The sequence below is a fragment of the Drosophila subobscura genome, chromosome U, assembly GCF_008121235.1.
Source record: "Drosophila subobscura isolate 14011-0131.10 chromosome U, UCBerk_Dsub_1.0, whole genome shotgun sequence".
Classification (NCBI taxonomy): Eukaryota; Metazoa; Arthropoda; class Insecta; order Diptera; family Drosophilidae; genus Drosophila; species Drosophila subobscura.
The window spans coordinates 6,048,199-6,064,573 of record NC_048534.1 but is presented as its reverse complement, the minus strand read 5'-3'; the positions used below and the strand labels follow the sequence as shown (position 1 = coordinate 6,064,573).

General features: G+C 42.4%; 4 protein-coding genes across 12 annotated transcripts in view; 3 read left to right on the top strand and 1 right to left on the bottom strand.

The window, feature by feature from the left end:
- Positions 1-1,949, top strand: part of LOC117900976 — a 41,820-nt gene extending 39,871 nt beyond the window's left edge. For 3 of the 6 annotated variants that reach the window (XM_034811564.1, XM_034811567.1, XM_034811568.1), the window contains 2 exons: positions 6-668; positions 1,545-1,949. In XM_034811564.1, the coding sequence (XP_034667455.1) occupies positions 6-668; positions 1,545-1,699 (818 nt within the window). In that variant the 3' untranslated portion in view covers positions 1,700-1,949. Of the gene's footprint in view, positions 1-5; positions 669-1,354 lie in introns of all 6 variants that reach the window. The other 3 variants (XM_034811565.1, XM_034811569.1, XM_034811566.1) reach the window with 2 other exon arrangements.
- Positions 1,950-2,367: 418 nt separating this feature from the next.
- On the top strand, positions 2,368-3,659 carry LOC117901685 (glutamic acid-rich protein). Its single transcript, XM_034812528.1, has 2 exons — positions 2,368-3,135; positions 3,202-3,659. Exons 1-2 carry the CDS (start codon positions 2,560-2,562, stop codon positions 3,520-3,522), a joined length of 897 nt encoding a protein of 298 aa, XP_034668419.1. The 5' UTR covers positions 2,368-2,559; the 3' UTR covers positions 3,523-3,659.
- A 117-nt stretch (positions 3,660-3,776) lies between these two features.
- On the bottom strand, positions 3,777-4,769 carry LOC117901687 (coiled-coil domain-containing protein 43). The gene is made up of 3 exons (XM_034812529.1): positions 4,492-4,769; positions 4,211-4,432; positions 3,777-4,149 (listed from the first exon to the last, which is right to left on the bottom strand). The coding sequence occupies exons 1-3, from the start codon at positions 4,651-4,653 to the stop codon at positions 3,907-3,909; spliced, it is 627 nt and encodes a 208-aa protein (XP_034668420.1). The 5' UTR covers positions 4,654-4,769; the 3' UTR covers positions 3,777-3,906.
- A 1,868-nt stretch (positions 4,770-6,637) lies between these two features.
- LOC117902417 (neurogenic protein mastermind) overlaps positions 6,638-16,375 on the top strand; it is an 87,280-nt gene continuing 77,542 nt past the window's right edge. For 2 of the 4 annotated variants that reach the window (XM_034813770.1, XM_034813768.1), the window contains exon 1: positions 6,639-7,326. In XM_034813770.1, coding sequence (XP_034669661.1) covers positions 7,314-7,326 — 13 coding nt within the window. In that variant the 5' untranslated portion in view covers positions 6,639-7,313. Of the gene's footprint in view, positions 7,327-16,375 lie in introns of all 4 variants that reach the window. The other 2 variants (XM_034813769.1, XM_034813771.1) reach the window with 2 other exon arrangements.

Genomic DNA, 16,375 nt, shown 5'->3' with positions numbered 1-16,375 from the left:
TGCAGTTCAACCCATGCTGCCCACGGGTGGAGGTGGAGGAGGAGGCTGTGCACCCAGCAAAATCGAACTGGACTGCTCGGCCCATGACAGCGGCCTGGATACGCCACCGTCCACGCATCGTCCGTCCAGCTATCGCGAGGCATCGCGGGACAGCACCGAGACGAACGGCAGCTCCTCGCGGGGCACTCTGCTGAACAATGGCTCACCAGCAGGCAGCTTTCGGGGCAAGAAGCTGAGCAGCCAAGTCAGCAATCTCAACCAGCTCAATGCCCTCAACGGCTCGCGGTACTCGGTGCAAGACCAGCGTATCCTTAAGATGCGCAACAACGAGGAGGAGCGCTGTGCCTCCATCAAGATGGCCAATCGACTGAATCAGAATCACGAGCAGCCACAGCAGCAGCAGGCCTCCTACGATCCCAACCAAAATCGTTACTATAAGAATGGCAATGCCACGCCCCCCACATCACTAACGCCGCAGCACACGCCGCAGCATAAGCTGCTGATGATGCAGCAACAGCAACAGCAGCACCATCATGGCAATGCCAATGTCAATGGAAATGGTGCCGCGTTGAATGGCAACACAAATGGTTCGGCCATATTCCGGGAACGCTACCAGCATCCGGCCTTGGCGGCCATCATCAACGAGGCCCAGGGCCTGAAGTTTCGAGGTAGGTGCATCGGTTTTCCCATCGCCACATGGCTCTGATTGCACTCCTCTCATAACACCCTCTCATTCGGCATGCTATCCTTCCACTTTGGTTTTGATTTCCACATTTAATTATAATTTACCATTACAATTACCATTAAGATTTACAACACAAAGCGTTTGTCCGTTCCTCCATATGTTTCTTTGGGGTTCTGTCAGCGTTTCAAATTTTCTTTGTCCATGTTATCTAAGGCCTGCTGTCTGGGGGTTACTCTATCTAAAGTTGGTTTATCTAACCATCAAAATTTCAGTTAAACCTATAACCATACGGTTTCTGTTGCAAAGGCGATCAAAGGGAACTCTTGAAAGGCTAAAATTTTTGTTTCCAAACTTTTTTTCATGCGTCATGCGGCAGGGCCCCTCGGCACAAGGTTTTGTTTCCCATCAAAATAAATGCAAGTTCGTAAGGCCTACGTGCCTGAAAGATAAATCCTAGAGGATAGATACAGCAGTGCCACACGGTTGCCAAAGCAGATATCACTGCGGGGGACGTTCCAGCAGTTGTAAATTAAAATCATTGCACATAATCATTGACTGCAGCTAACGCCACCCAAGCACCCACATTCAACTCCAGTCTTATCGAATATATAAATAAATATATTTATTTTTTTTTGTAATTTTCCTTTTTGCATGTTAAACAATTTAAAGAAGAATCGGAAAATATATGGTAAAGCAAGAGAGAGAGAGAGAGAGAAAAGAAAATGTAAGAAAAAATGTGCATGCCTCAAACACAAAGAGAACACGAGCAGAAAGACTTCCTCCTTCCCATAGTGCATGAGACAAGATCGGGAGAGATACCCATAACGGTATACATATTTGTATGTTCCACCAATTGTAGAACGCGCCTATTCGGACAGTCAGCAGCGTCGCCTGCTGAACAACAACAATGGACCGACGGCCATCCAGCCAGCCTCGCCGCTTGCCCAGAGGCGGAATAATGCTGGGAGTGGACTCGGCGCTGGTTCCATCTATGGTACGCCCACGCGTGTATAGCGTTTGCAGGTCTAAGGGATGGCTGGACGATGGTGAAGATGAGAAGACCATTCCGACTAGATGTTTAAGTGCAGTAGCAGAAGTTGAGGAACGACGAGTCATGAGTAAATGAAATTAGAAATTTGCATAGAAAATACGTCAACGAAGTAGCAATTAAATAAGTATAGTAGACTCTTAGTGTATGTGTGCTCCAATGTCCAGCTTTACGTAAATGTTTAAATAAAATATAAATACTCTAAAAAAAGGCAAATAAGTAATACAAATTTATTGTTTTTTTGTTCGTCATCGTGAAGGGGAAATATGTTAATTTTATAGATAAGAAAACTTTCCCAACTTAAGAGGAGTAGAAGTTATATTAAACGTTGGCGGTAGTACAAGTCTTAAGCGACTGCTCTCCTTAAGTTCCAGTGCGCGCTTTTTATAGCTGCCGAAGACACGTGCATATCCCTTCGAATCATCAAATACAACCCTGTGGCCTCACGAACTGCAACCCTGTGAGCGCGCGAAAAAAGCACACAGCGAGCAAGAGAGAGACACAGTAATATAAAGAGAATGGAAAAGCACGAAATCAAAAGCTCCGCAAAGGATACACCAAGGAATCCAAAGAGAGAGTCCACACAGATTAGTGGGAAAGAGCGCGAACAAATATGTCCATGTGTGCGTGTGGAAATTAGCTTTTTCGGAGTCAACAATCAAATTTTCATTCAGCTTTGGGACACATTCAGCAGCAGGCAGAAGTGGCAGCAGCAACAGCAGCAGCAGGAGCGCAGGAGCTAAGAAAATCTCAAGAAAAAACCTCGACCTCGGCAACAGGAGCAACACACAGCAACAGAGCGAGCATCCAGGGGATAGAGAAAAGAATGCGAAGTCGCACCGAGCTGGTGACCACCACATTTGTGGAAAGCGACGAGGAGGACTACAGTCCGGACGACGATTCCGATTCGGAGGAGGACTGGCGCCCCACCAAAAAGCGACCACCAAAGCAGTCGCGTATCGGTCTGGCCGTTGCTGGAGTCTCTGGAGCTGGAGCAGGCGCTGGCGGAGCAGGTGGCAGTGAGGGCAGTCGCAAGCGAAAGGCTGCTGGAACGACCGCGAAGGCAACGAAGCGTCGCCACTCGAAGCTGGACAGTGATGACGACTCGGAAAACGATGATGATGACGATGACCTAGAAACGGATCCCAGCGACGAGGACTTTGAGTATCCGCTGGCCAGCACCTCGAAGCGGCCGCAAAGTCTGCCGCCGAAGAAGCAGTTCGTGAAGCTTCACCAGGTGGATCTGTTGATGAAGAAGGCGGACCTACTCGACAAGGACTGGATGAAGAACACTCGCCTGTGCCTCTGGCGCAAGGATGTGCAGGCCAGCCTGTTGCAAAAGTTTCTCAGAGTCAAGTCGGAACCAGGCGAGGAGCAGCTGCTCTTTACCTCCAGCTCTGTGGTAAGTCTCGGCAATTTGTCCCGCTGAAGATGATGTAATATCTTGGGTTTAATCTGTGTGTGTCAGTATTCCAGCTGGGATGAGCAGCAAATTGGCGACTACTTGGAGGTAAAAGCCAACTGCTTGGATCCCAACAATCGACGCTTCAAGCTGCACGATCTGGAGAGCATTATGAAGGTGTCGCAGGAGCTGATGGCGGAGCAGCAGGACACTGATGATCCGGAAGATGATGAAGGCAATCCCGAGGATACCGAGTTTGAGGCAGAGCTAGAGTCAGAGCCAGTGCCAGATTTGGATGAGGAGGACGAAGAAGACGAAGCCCTCGACGATGAGGAGGAAGAAGCCGAAGATGAAGGCCAAGAACATACCGATGAAACGGATCCATAAATAACATAGAAATAATCCTAATATATATACAGCGAGGTGAACATTTGAGATTCTTAGCCGCGATGTAAACGTAAACAGTTGGCCAAGTTAGCATTAGAGAGCGAGACAGTGGGTATTCCCCGCTGCATCTTCGTGGCTGCAACTTTAAATTTAATTTAGTAAATTAATGGAAGAAAAAACCAGAAAAAACCGAGACATTTTAAAAATATCCATTCAAAAACTTTGGCGTTTCAATTGCAAATCAAAATCGAAAGTCATAAGTCAAAGGTAAGGGGGTGTATATAATTTACAGGATATATCAGATATATGTATAGTATCTAGGCGGGGGGTTGACTCGTGCGCCCCTCTCTTTCTCCTGCTTTCGAGGATCTATTTGTGGGGGCACTACCGACGGCGCTCACCCTTGACGGTCTTGCGTTTCTCTTTCTTCTCCTCGCGCAGCTGCTTCTGCTTCTCGCGATCCTCCTTGTCCTTCAGCTTCTTGGCCGCACTGTCCTGGCGCGCCTGTTCACGCTTCTCCTTGGCCAAGGCCTGCACATCGGACTTGTTTGTGTTGCGCGCCACTGCGCCGCTGTCATCATCGCTCTCCGGCTCCGAGTGCTCATCGTCATCACCAGGCACAGCAGTCTGCAAGGCAAAGCACATGTTAAGGATTTGCTAATGGATTCGAGTCGGTTGGGGAGGAAACCTCTGAATACTGCGCCAGAATCTGCTGCTTGATGCGGCGCTCCTCTTCCGTGTATTCGCGCTCTTTGGCGGCGGGTTGCTGCAGCTTCTGTTGGGACAGCAGCTTGGCCAGCTGGCCGTTCACATCAATGTCCAGGCCCTTCTTGGGCGGCTCATCGGTACTGGGATGGCTGTGCAGCCATTTCTGCATTATGGTGGCCACCAGCTCATCAATGTTGGCAGACTGTTGTGGAAAGTAGCAATTAGCAGCCTTGCATTCATGGCCAGGTCCTCAGAACTCACTCCGGTTTCGCTGAGAATTCCTTCGAGGGCCTCCGCCTTCTCCTCTTCCGACTCCTCGCCCTCGAGTATGCCCACAATGTAGGAGCCAAAGACGCCCTCGTCTGTGTTCAGCTGGCGCAGCTGTTCGTTGAGCCAGCTCTGGAATTCCTCGCTGGCGCTCATAGTGGGGTCTCCCGGTGGGCGGATGGGTGATTCAGTCTAAATCCGGTTGCTCCAGCCAGCCAAAAAATGCAGCCACTAAAGGCAATAAAATTCGGCAATAAAACACGTGTATGTGCGGTTTACAACACTTTCACAATTTCGAAAAATCTGAAAACGCGTAAAAGGTCGGAAAAAAGTATTAAAAGTATTTATTTTCGATATAGAATTTCAAAGTACATGGCGGGATGGAATGTAATAGGAAGTAAATCTTAAGATCTTCAAGACAATGTTCTGGGCACTGCTGCGCAATCTTCGAATCCCTGAGGGAGTTGATAAATCTTTAAAAGTAATATTGTATTACAGGTTGTTCGTCATGTTCTGAGCAGAGAGAGTTGGTGTTGGTGTTTTTCTTGCTGCCCTGAACTTTCTTCTTGAACTTGCCACTGTCCATCGACGGGTCCGGCGGTACCGGTGGGATCAACGAACATAGGTAGCGGGTTTTACACACCTGAATTTTTATTGGGCTAGCACAGACACACATGACAGCAAGAAAAACACTAACGCCAACTCTTCATCTATGCACTCTTCTTGCTCTCTGACTTCATTCCATTCCATTCCATTCCCGCCAAGTACTTTGAAATAAATACTCACAAATAAATACTTTTAATACTTTTACCGACTTTTTACGCTTTTCAACTTTCGAAATTCCCAATTTTGCAAAAGTGAGGCAGTGCTGTAACATGCCGCCAGTAGCCAGCTGTTTGAGGATTAGTCAATTAGCCCATGGTAGACCTGGGGTTTTTAAATTTGTGAAGGAATTGTATTTATTTTGAAGACTTAATGTACTTCCAGTGAATGTTGTCTTGATAACATTTGGTTTTATGCAAAAATAACTAATGAAGCTACAAGTAGCGTTTATAAATAGTAATATTATCCACTCTTCAGCTCAAAGTTTTCACTTGTTTAAAAAGTGCGGGATCGAATGGGTTAAGTTTGATCACTCACTCGTGGTTTATGGTACATCAGTATATTATATAGAGTATTCACAACATTTTTGGTATATTCAGGCATATTTTTGACGAAACAGACAGTGTAAACGATTGCGGTATATTTATACTTTCCGGGATATTTTAACGAAGAATATTAGTGCTATGTATATTTAAAGTATATCGGTACATTTCAGCTGTCCATTCATTTTAATTAGTAAAATTAGTAATTAGTCCTACAGGGTATCAAATTTCCATAGGGTATCGTAATTTCCATAACTACTTACTTGTTTTTTATACATATGTAAACAGTAAGGATCAGCAGCATGCTGCGTAAAGTGTTCTGCCCTGTTCCCCAATAAGGCAACATTTAGTACCCTTGGGGAGGCGAATATCCTCGAATTCAGGAAAAATTAAAAATATCAGGTTCCAATCAATGCAAAAACAATTAATTCGGTGTTGGATATCCACATAACGAAACTTTGCAGATTATAGATACCGGGAATGTATCTAAAAACACCATGAAAAAGTTAAAAACATGTCAGTATAAGATAAGTCACTATTAATGTTTAGGCACAGCGGGAAACACTGAATTTTAATTTTACCTAATGAAAATAAGGTACACAATGAACATAACATACCCTACCACCGGTTGACATGCAACAAGTTGTCAAACTACGTAACATGCCATGACCACCACGTAAGGTTTTATGCTTTTTATGTTGGTTCACCTTTTTAGTTTTATCTTACTTTGGAAACATTCCAATAAAATAAAGGCCTGAAAAGTAGTCAATCTTGTGGAGAGTTGATTGATGAATCGGATTAATGTATAATTTTAGCGCTGAGAATTCTAACGAGCTAGCAATATTAAATAGAACATCAAGATCGCGGAAAATCATTTAAGAAATACGGTATAATGACGGTATATTTTCAAAAGAAGAAGGTATATTTCGGTATGTTATTGATGGTCGTGCGGTTTATTTAATCAATAAGTCCGCGGTCACACTGCCTGCTGCTCTTTTTGTACAGAACTAAAAATATTAGTTTTTTTAAACAATGCATAATTGTCCCGTTCGGTTTCGTGTTAGTTTCGCGACGTTTGAAGCGTAAAAGTGTAGTCTATCGATTAATTGTTTCGTTAAACAATTACAAAATGTTTACTACGTTGAACTGTTTCTTACGGTTCTTACGTTATAGTGCGTGAGTGTGTGTGTGTCTCTCTGTCGTTGCTTCAGTGCTCGTACGCGCGTTTCCCGCCCCCACCACTCCTCTCACGATTGTGTTTCATGTCATGTTTGTCGCGCTGTAATAATTCGCAGCCCCCGCCGCTCCCCTTCCCCATACGTCACACGTCTGCGACACCTGCGTTGACGTCGTCGTCGTCGTCGCGCTGTCGCCGTTTGCTGTCGTCGCCTTCGTCTTTTGTTTATTTGTTGCACTGGCAGACGCCGTTATAAACAAAAAAAAACCAAAACCACTTCACAGACGCACGCACACACAAACCCCAACATTCACACACGCATGGACACTCGAGATTCCAGCAACAAAACGCGCAGTTGGCAACAAGTGGAATAGACATACAAACATGCACTTGTATGTATAGTGGTGTGTGTGTGTAATCACAACGCGACTTTCGGCAAAAGACCTAAAAACACCCGTCCTCAAATTATTTAGAGGTGGAGGGTACGATTTTGAATGAATTATAAAGGTATGTAAGTTTATTAAATAATTTCTATTAGATGAGGGAGAGATTGGAGGGTAAGGTATAAGGAAAGTGCCAATTGGCAGAGAATTTCTAATTAGTTTTTGAAAAGCAAAAGGGGTGAAAATTACTGTAAATACGCGCTCTCTCTGGCAGTTTGACTGAAGGTGTAATTTATGCAGTTGGGTGGGAGTCGGCACAACCTGTGGATGGTGGGGAACAACGTAGTGATTCCTCAGTAAATTATTTCTGTAGCTTATTAGGTCCCTAAGAGAACATTTTTTCCACATCTCTAGAAATGCGAGATTGCTCCCTAGAAAGAAAACCAAATACATCACGATCGTGAGAGAGCCGCCTGTCAGTGCCTTACCTTGAATAAAATTACCTGGGCTTACAGTAAGAATTTGACGACATTGACATGAGGAACAGGGAAAAACACTATCAGAGAGGAAGGAGTGCGATCGCTCTGAGTGAGCTTTCACTGTACATACACGGAAGAAGATGGAAGCCTCATGTGGAAATCCGTTATGCTGCTCTCTGCAAAACTTTACATGGATTATGGCATGGGCGAATATTAGCAGCGCTTTGGCTGAGGCTTAGCAGAATTGCAGAGGCTTCTGCTGCAGCAATTCTGAGTAGATCTCTGTCTTAATATTTTCCTAGCACATTCTTTTCCCTTAACCAAATGCTCCACCGTCCGCGGCGTAGAACTTGAGTTTTGTTGACTGTTTTTTAATGGCCCACAACGAGGCAGCAGCAGCCAGCAGTGACTCTGTGTTTATGAGCTTGTAAATGGAAGCGTTTTACACTTTCCAATCTCTGTGCCGCACATTCATGGGTGCGGGGTAGAATGTGTGCTGTTTGCGTATTTGTGCTTGTGGCACAATAAAGGCTATTAAAATTAAGTAATTGACGCAGGCAGACGACACCCTAAGAATGAAGTGCGGATCCAGTGGAAATGCGAAAACACGGAAAAGTATGAATATTCTTGTCTTTATTTACACCCTCACTAACGGTAAATACATCTGTACTTATCCTTCGAGGGTTCCTCGCCGACGTGTTGCAGTCGTCATTAAAATTGGGGGAACCATTTAACTTTCCAGAGAGCTCATAAAATTCACACTTTTTCGTTGCTCATTCTGTGCTCGAATGAGAAGAGAGACATACAGTGGGGCGGGGCATGAAGTTTGGAATGAAAAATAATAAAAAAGGAAATCATGGAATAAGAACAAATTTCAGTTCTCCACAAGGCAGTCTCCAAACCACTGTGCAGTGGGCTCTCTGGGCTCTGGGCTCCTCTTTCGGTTTTTATGGCTCTCCTTTCAACTACCATCTTTGGGGCACGCCCTCGCCTCATAAACTTTTTGTGTATTTTCCTGGACTGGCCCTTTACGCGGAGGATTTCGCTGATGGCCGGCCTGGCCATCAACCTGATTTCTTGGCTCTAATTGTGTGAAGTTTTGAGTGGAAGGAGTTGCAAATTGATTCCCACTGCCGGCCAGACAACGTGCAACAAGTCAAAAACAAAAAAACAATACAAATACGATACAAATTCCTATGTGGGAGGATTGTGGATTGGTGACTGATGGGGGTCTTGGGAGGTGCATTATGTCTCCCACAAATACAACATTCAACAACAATGGGGGGGATTGGCACAGAGCGAGCGGGTGCCTTGTCAAGGATGCCACGGGGCGCTTATCCTGTAAAGTACTTTCTATTCTTGTAACTGATGGAACTTTCCGCCCCAAGACCACCCACAGCGTGGAGCGTGCGCCACAGAACAGAAATAATGCTGGAGGATTACACGCGGTAGCTAGTGGCCGCCGCCCCGCAGCCTGGCTGCAAGGATCGCTCTCTATAAGGACATTCGTGTGGGCGGCTGTCAGTGCCGCTGATTCGCAACTGAAAACACATGTTAGTTTTGTATATCATTCACATGTTGTGGGTTTTTAGGGGGATTTACAGATGACAGTATTTTATTTTAAGGGGAAATTTAAGATTAAGTGTTGAGATCGAAAACAAAGAATTTGAAGAATACACTTTTCCGACAAGTTTCTTCTAGACAAGTTTCTTCCTAGAGTTTTTCTATATTTTCAAAAAGTGCTGCTAACTAGTGGGCTGCTTAGCAACCCCCCCTAAATGCTAGTTAGAGGCCATATACCATGCCATAATATAGCAGCAGCAGCACCCTTGGGGTCGCATTCCATCGGGTAATGTGATTGAAAAGGTTTCGTTGGTTTCGCCTGCTGCCAGTTGGATGCCAATGGGATGACTCCATGGGCGGTTGATGGATTCTATTCCTTCTCTCTCTCTCGGTATCCACTTAACTATTGCGGTGTTGTTGCTGTTGGAGCCGAGCCTGATGCTGCTGACATTTTCATTTACCCTCGGAACAGTGGCTACAGTTTTCCATGCTATTTTCCTGCTATATCATTGCCTCATGTCGTTGACAAATTGTTTTTGGGTGAAAAGAAGGAGGAAGGAGACTGGGAACGAGCCGAGTACAGAGTACAGTCAAAGTACGGTCAGACCCTAAAATGTACATATGTCAATAGATGTGTGTTAGGAATACCGTTAGTCAGAACGGAGACCCAAGATGGGTTCACGGTGATATATGGGCGAACCGACCCCGCAGAACGGAAGCCAGGAGTCGGTCTCGTTGCCTCCTGTTGCGCTCTCGTGTTCCCTCTTTCGCCCCTCTCTCTCTCTCTCTCTATTTCTCTCTGTTGAGTCGCAAACAATTTTCAATTAAGCGCACAATCACGATAAATAAATCTCATTGTGTGTGGAAAAAGCCAGTTTTCATCTACACGACACGGCTTATGCTTTAACACAGGCTCTTTTCCTTTGCAGATGTATAGCAATTTTCTGCGGTTTTTCCTCGCATTACCCATTATTACTGCCAGTGGAACTCCACCTAGGTGGCAACTGGCATTGCCACTGCCACTGTCATTCTGCAAGCCACAGCTTCCTCCGAGCTCCTTCTAACACACTTTTGATTCTCTTTCTGAAATGTGGGCTAATCGGCAGTAGCTTGAGGCATAATACTTAAGGGGAGGATCAGATTGATTTAGAGTGGTTAAAAAATATATGTAATTAGAGAAAGATTTTAAAATTTGCAAATATTTTATTCGATTTTAAAAACATTTATCTGTTGCCACAAGCTGCTGGTCTGCATTTTTTTAGAGAGCATCTGCATCCAACTTAGGGAATCTCTGATTCGATTTCCTGCAAGCAACTTCCTTTTCTTGTTTGTGTTTCATTTCCTCGCCATGAATTCTGTGGTTAAAGAGGTAAATAAATAGAAAGAGCGAAGAACAGTAGGAAAAGAGAGGGACATACAACATACATACATACATACATACATACATTTATACATGTGCATACTATAAAGAAGGAATCACAAGAGGGAGCTCTACAAATATAATTTCCATGTTACATTACATTTCTTCTGAATATTTTTCTTATTAGAATTTCATTCTGCGTGTGGTCGAAAATTGACAAAATATAAAAATACTTACTGTATATATGTACATATGTATGTATATTTATAAAGAATATAAAAAATGTAGAAATATAAAAAGAAGATTTCAAGAAAGAAACGCCGCTCGGCGCAAGCGAAGGCAAAATGCAAGCAAATTCAATCAAGCGAAATTTAACAAGATTTCCGTGAAGCGGTCCAAGTTGCTGCCTCTGAGGCTGGGCTCCATCCTCCTTTCCTCCCGTCTAATGGATAGAAACTACTCTCCCTGCACCCGCCACTCCTTGGGGCAGACACAAATTAAGCCAACATTTTTGATACCCTGCTTCACCTCCTGCGCTCATCCCTGTATCCTCTCCTCCCGCCCAAAACTTGATTTGGAGGAGAACATTTTTTATAAAGTAAATAATAAATCAGCGACCGAGACGATATATGAAAAAAGATATACATAACACACAGGCACACACAGATACAAGCACGCAGATACAGATATACATATATGTACCTCCATCCATGAGATGCTGCTGCTGCCCGCAAAAAGAATCTCCTAAAACTTGTGCCTATAGAAGATTTAGTGGCTCTCTTTCTCTGTCCTCTGTCTTCTGTCTGTTGTTCGGTTGCGGCGTTGCTTAGGTAGCTCAAAAAAGGAAGTAAACAGGATTTGAGCTTTACCAGGAATACCCTTGATACTCTCACGAATAGAGAGGGTATTTTGATTTTTGTAACTTGGAGGTGAAAGTTTCTACGAGAATTTAGAGCCACTTGCATATGGATGATTTTGTAGGATTTTTTTCTGAGAGATCTTATTTGGACTTTGAACTTTTAGGATCAGATAACTATAATCCATAACTTCCATAATGAATGTCCTTGTTTTCATGTGTGTTTGTATACCTTCAACTTTTAACAGTTCCATTCCACAATCCATTCTTTAACGTAACAGTGTCACTAGAACTATGATTCCTTAAGGGTATCCAAATCGTTTTACCCCTCTTAAAAGGTTGCCTTCCTTTTTTGGTGGTCTTTGTCCGTTGTTATGGTTTTTGTTTTTTGTGTATTTTTTGTGGCATGTCTTTAACCTCTCGGCACGATGGCATTAGGTACAAAATAGTTTTTTATATGGCAGTCCCTCTACAGTCCCCTCCGCTTCTCTACCCACCATTCTGCTGTTTAGCTTTTGCTTTCGTTTGTATATTTACTCGTGGAAATTCGATATATTTAAATATGTACATTATATTATAGGGACTTTTGTACCATCGCCCCATCGGGAGGCCCACTCTCCGAGAGCCCGCTCTCTCTCACTTAATAAATTCCCCTGAATTTTAATAAATGATAAGACTCGTGTAATTTGAAGACATTGTACATAATTTTTGGACGGTTTGTGTGTGAGAAAATTTTGAAAAATTTGTATAAAAAGTATCTACTTGTACGGGTAAATGAATGGTGGATGGATGGATAATGTGTGCTTGTGTGTGTTTTGGGGAGAAGTCATTCCGTCAGTCAGTCACCTGATTCCTTCGGTTCGCAGAATTTGTATGGTTCTGAATTTGACAGTTTTTTGTAGAGTTGAAGGTTCTTCAAATTGTATGGCTAACATTTTGGTGAAGTTTTAAAAAACGAGAAGGGACGTGTGAGACGCTTCTTACGCGTCACAACTTTTATACCCGGCACTCAGGACTACATCTGCACCTTAGCGGCTATTTGTCAAATTATACATTTTGCTTCATCTGTCATCTACATCAACAACACTACTCACGCCAACACGCTCCTTTAGCTCGCCACCCTACCCTAGAGCCACACACTGCAGAGTCAGGGCAGAAACGCGGCAAAGGCAGAGGCAGAGACGTGTCAGAGGCAGAGGCCACAAACTGCACGAAGCAGAGTGTGAATGAGAGAATGTGTAAAAAACATATATAAGCTGCGGGACGGGGTGGGTTTAGCCACTGCAAATTAATTGCTTCATTGCGGCCATAATAATGATCCAGTCCCAATTGATCCCAATTTGGTGATCTGATAGATATGTTCATTCCCTACGTAATGGCGTTTTTAGTTTTCTTTTATCTTCAAAATTGTAGCTTTGGGAGGATTTCGCCCTTTTGCGGGGGCGGAAGCGGGCGGGGCTAATTTTTTAAATACACTGGTTTCAGTGTGAGCATACAGCAGTCTGGAGCCAAAATTAGTCTATGATGTCCAAATAATTTCTATACATTTTATTTATTCTTTAAATGCTTAAATCCTTCAAATGTAGTTATTTTAATTGACTTTGAATACCTTTCTGTAACGCTGAAATCTCTAAAAACACAAAAAAGCTTTTAATTAAATTCCATAATTATAAAAAAATTATCCATGCGGGTAACACATTCCATTCCATTCCTTTCCTTTCCACACTACACAATTTGGTTTAAATTATTCATGAAAATGCACTTTGTGGACCTGGTTTTATGGGCATTTCCTATTTACCGTTATCGTTTTGTTTTTCATATTCAATTTTTTTGCCATTTGTTTTTCTTATTATTTGCCTGCTTTCCATGCTGCCTTCCCGACCCCCCATCTATCCCCACCTTATGCTCTTCTGCACAAGTGAGCAATTATTTGTGCAACATAATTAAAATTTTATTAATTCATAAACAAATGCGCAGAGAGCGTGTTGTGCAAAGAGGAAGAAAGAGAAAGGCAGAGAGAGAAAGAGAGGTCTGTGATTGAGAGTAGAAAGGTGCATGCAATAGAAAGGTGTGGCAGATCGTGGGGGGAATACATAAAGATGTTTCAGAGTTCGCTCCTGCTGCCTTACCTTGTTTTGAATGCACCTTGTGCAGAAGGACTTGACTACAACAACAACTGCAGGTTCTGCCTTTCAGCACTTCATCAACGCCAAATTGTTGTTGTTGTCGCTGCATCATTCATAAAAAATTCCATAAATGCAGACACAACAAGTATGAAGGTAAAAATGAATTATTACGAGAACAAGGATACCCTCTAATGTATCTGCTTTCTTTTAATCAAGCAATCATTGAATAAAAACTACGATGAGAAAATAAGTAGAAACGGGAATAATTCCCTTAATATAGGATTTGAAAATGAATTTATTGTCTAGTATTGGCCTATTTCAGCTTCTCCTTCCCGTTTTCCATTAAATCATTTAATGAAAGCTACGATGAGAAAATAAAGGAAAATAATTTCTTTTAAATTTCGATTGAAAAACATTTATATTTTCTTCTATTATTTTCTCCTGATCTGATTTCAGTTACAGATTACATCACGTAAACTATATACCCTCACTCTTCACGATTACGAAGTATTTGTGCCGAGAGTAGCTTTAGCGCTCTCTCTCTCACTCTGTTGCTTTGGCTTTCGTTGGCCCATCCATCTCCCTCTGGCATCGCTGACTGGTGGCTCTTCATATTGCATTTTCACACATCGCCATTGCCTCATGGCTCTCTCTCTAGCACTCGCACTTCCCCTGCCGCTCCAGCCGCTCTACCCCCTTCCTCCACCTCCGTCACCTTGTCAATTTTACATGTAAAGCACGTGTCGCGCTTGTGTGTACCTGTGTACAGGAGTTGTTGCAGCTTTGTAGCCTGTTGGCAGTGGAAGTTTCTTCCTTAACTCTAATTAAAGAACTCTTCAGAAAATCTCCTTGAACTTCCCCCAGCCACCAGAAGAAGGGACCTTTTCATTTTGAGTTGTTATTTTCGAGAGAAAATAACTAGCAAAAAAATGTTAGGTAAAAATTAAAACAAAAAAAGAGTAGTAAAAGTTAAGTGTATATTTTTGTGTTGCTATATTTCACGGTTGCAACACCTGTCGAAAGTGTGGACATCAGCATTAAATAGAATTCAAATAAGACAAAAGAAATACGAAATACTATATCAGAAAATGTGTTAAATATAAAGCTCGAACCCCCAGAGAGCAGACACAGAGAAAACCCAGAAAAAGGCGAACACGGCAAATACACGAATACGAGTAGAAATGCATACACCATGCGATATATGAACAATAATAAATATACCTACATATTATATAGAACAAACAGCACGAACAATATATTAACAGAAAAGAGTATAGAAAAAGCCGTAGCAGCAAGAATGCCAGGTGTGAGGGAGCTGGGAGGGAGCTGTCTATGGGTTGTGTGTTGAAACTCAAGCAAATAGAAAGAGAGTCAATATTTATGAAATGCCAAATGAACAGTTCTGTTGGCTCTCATTTCAAACGCGTGTCACACACAATATATGAAATATTTAATAAACGAGAGCGAAAAATGGTTCAAAATTAAAGATTTGTGGTAGAAGAAAGTAAAAAATGTAACGTTAAAGTATTCGAGTAAAAAACCTTTCAAATATACAAAAAAAAAAATCATAAACATAACAAAATTTCAAAAACAACAAAGAAACTAACCTAAAATATAATTTAAAAACAAACGCAGCCGAAGATCTCAGATTTCGACCCCTAGGAAATGATTCATAGAAATTGTATGCACTGAAAATTACCGCCGTCTTTCACTTTGTAAATTATAAACTTGAATTTATTTGTTTATTTTTAAACTCCATTCAATGTTTTCCGCAAACAAATTCAAGGCAAAGGCCCTGACAAACAATCCAACAACAAAAATATTGAAAAACAACCCATTTTTACGCAAAGTTTGGCCAAACGATTTTTGCTCTTTTTTGGGTTCCCCAACTTTGGTTTTGATGGGTCTTTCAGAGAGGGGGTTGAGTACAGGGGATCGTCTGCACAGACAAGACACAAAAATTGATGGCGTCACGTTTCCAACTACTGGTTTTTGATTTTTATTTTTAGAGTTTGCTTTAAGGCCGCCTTAGCTCTATTTCATGGGCTTCGCTGCGGACTTTTTTCTCTTCATAAATTGTCCATGTTTCTTGGCCATTTATTGGGGGATTTGGCTACAGGTAAAAGCTAAACTTGATGCTAGATTTGTGGAAAACTATTAGCTTATAGGGGGGAGGTCCAAGTATCTGTCATTTTCTGTCTATTTAATTGTTTGCAGCATTAACAAAAATATAACAACAACAAAATAAATAATGGTGGAAAAACAGAAAATGGCAACAAAAAAAAAAACAAAGTTTTCAACTTGTCAGCAATTAAAGTGGCACGTTGGCTCTTGCCTCCTGGTGGTTGCCTCTTTGCCACTTGATGTGGTGGCTGCTAGTAGTTTGGCAAGTATAGTTGTTCAGTTTTCAGTGAATGGGTAATTATGTGCATAAAATTATCAACCACATTAGGAGGGACCCCCACAACAGCCAACAGAATGTACAATTGTCATGCACAATTAAGGCATGGAAAAACTCGAAACAAAAAGAATAGAAAATCCCAAAGTGTTGACAAAGAGTTAACGGCAAAAGATTAGAGGGTTTTCCGGCAAAAGATTCTTTTGGCTTTTGCCTTGCCAAATTGCTCAAAAGGGAATAAAGACCAAGTCGTGTTTACCATGGGGAAAGGAATAAGTATAAGAAAGACGACGGAATAATGGAGCTTGAAGAAAAGCTAATTGAGAACTGAAGAATGATGTCATTCGGTGGGGATTTTTTGTGGAACTTCGAGCTATATTTTGTGTTTTTA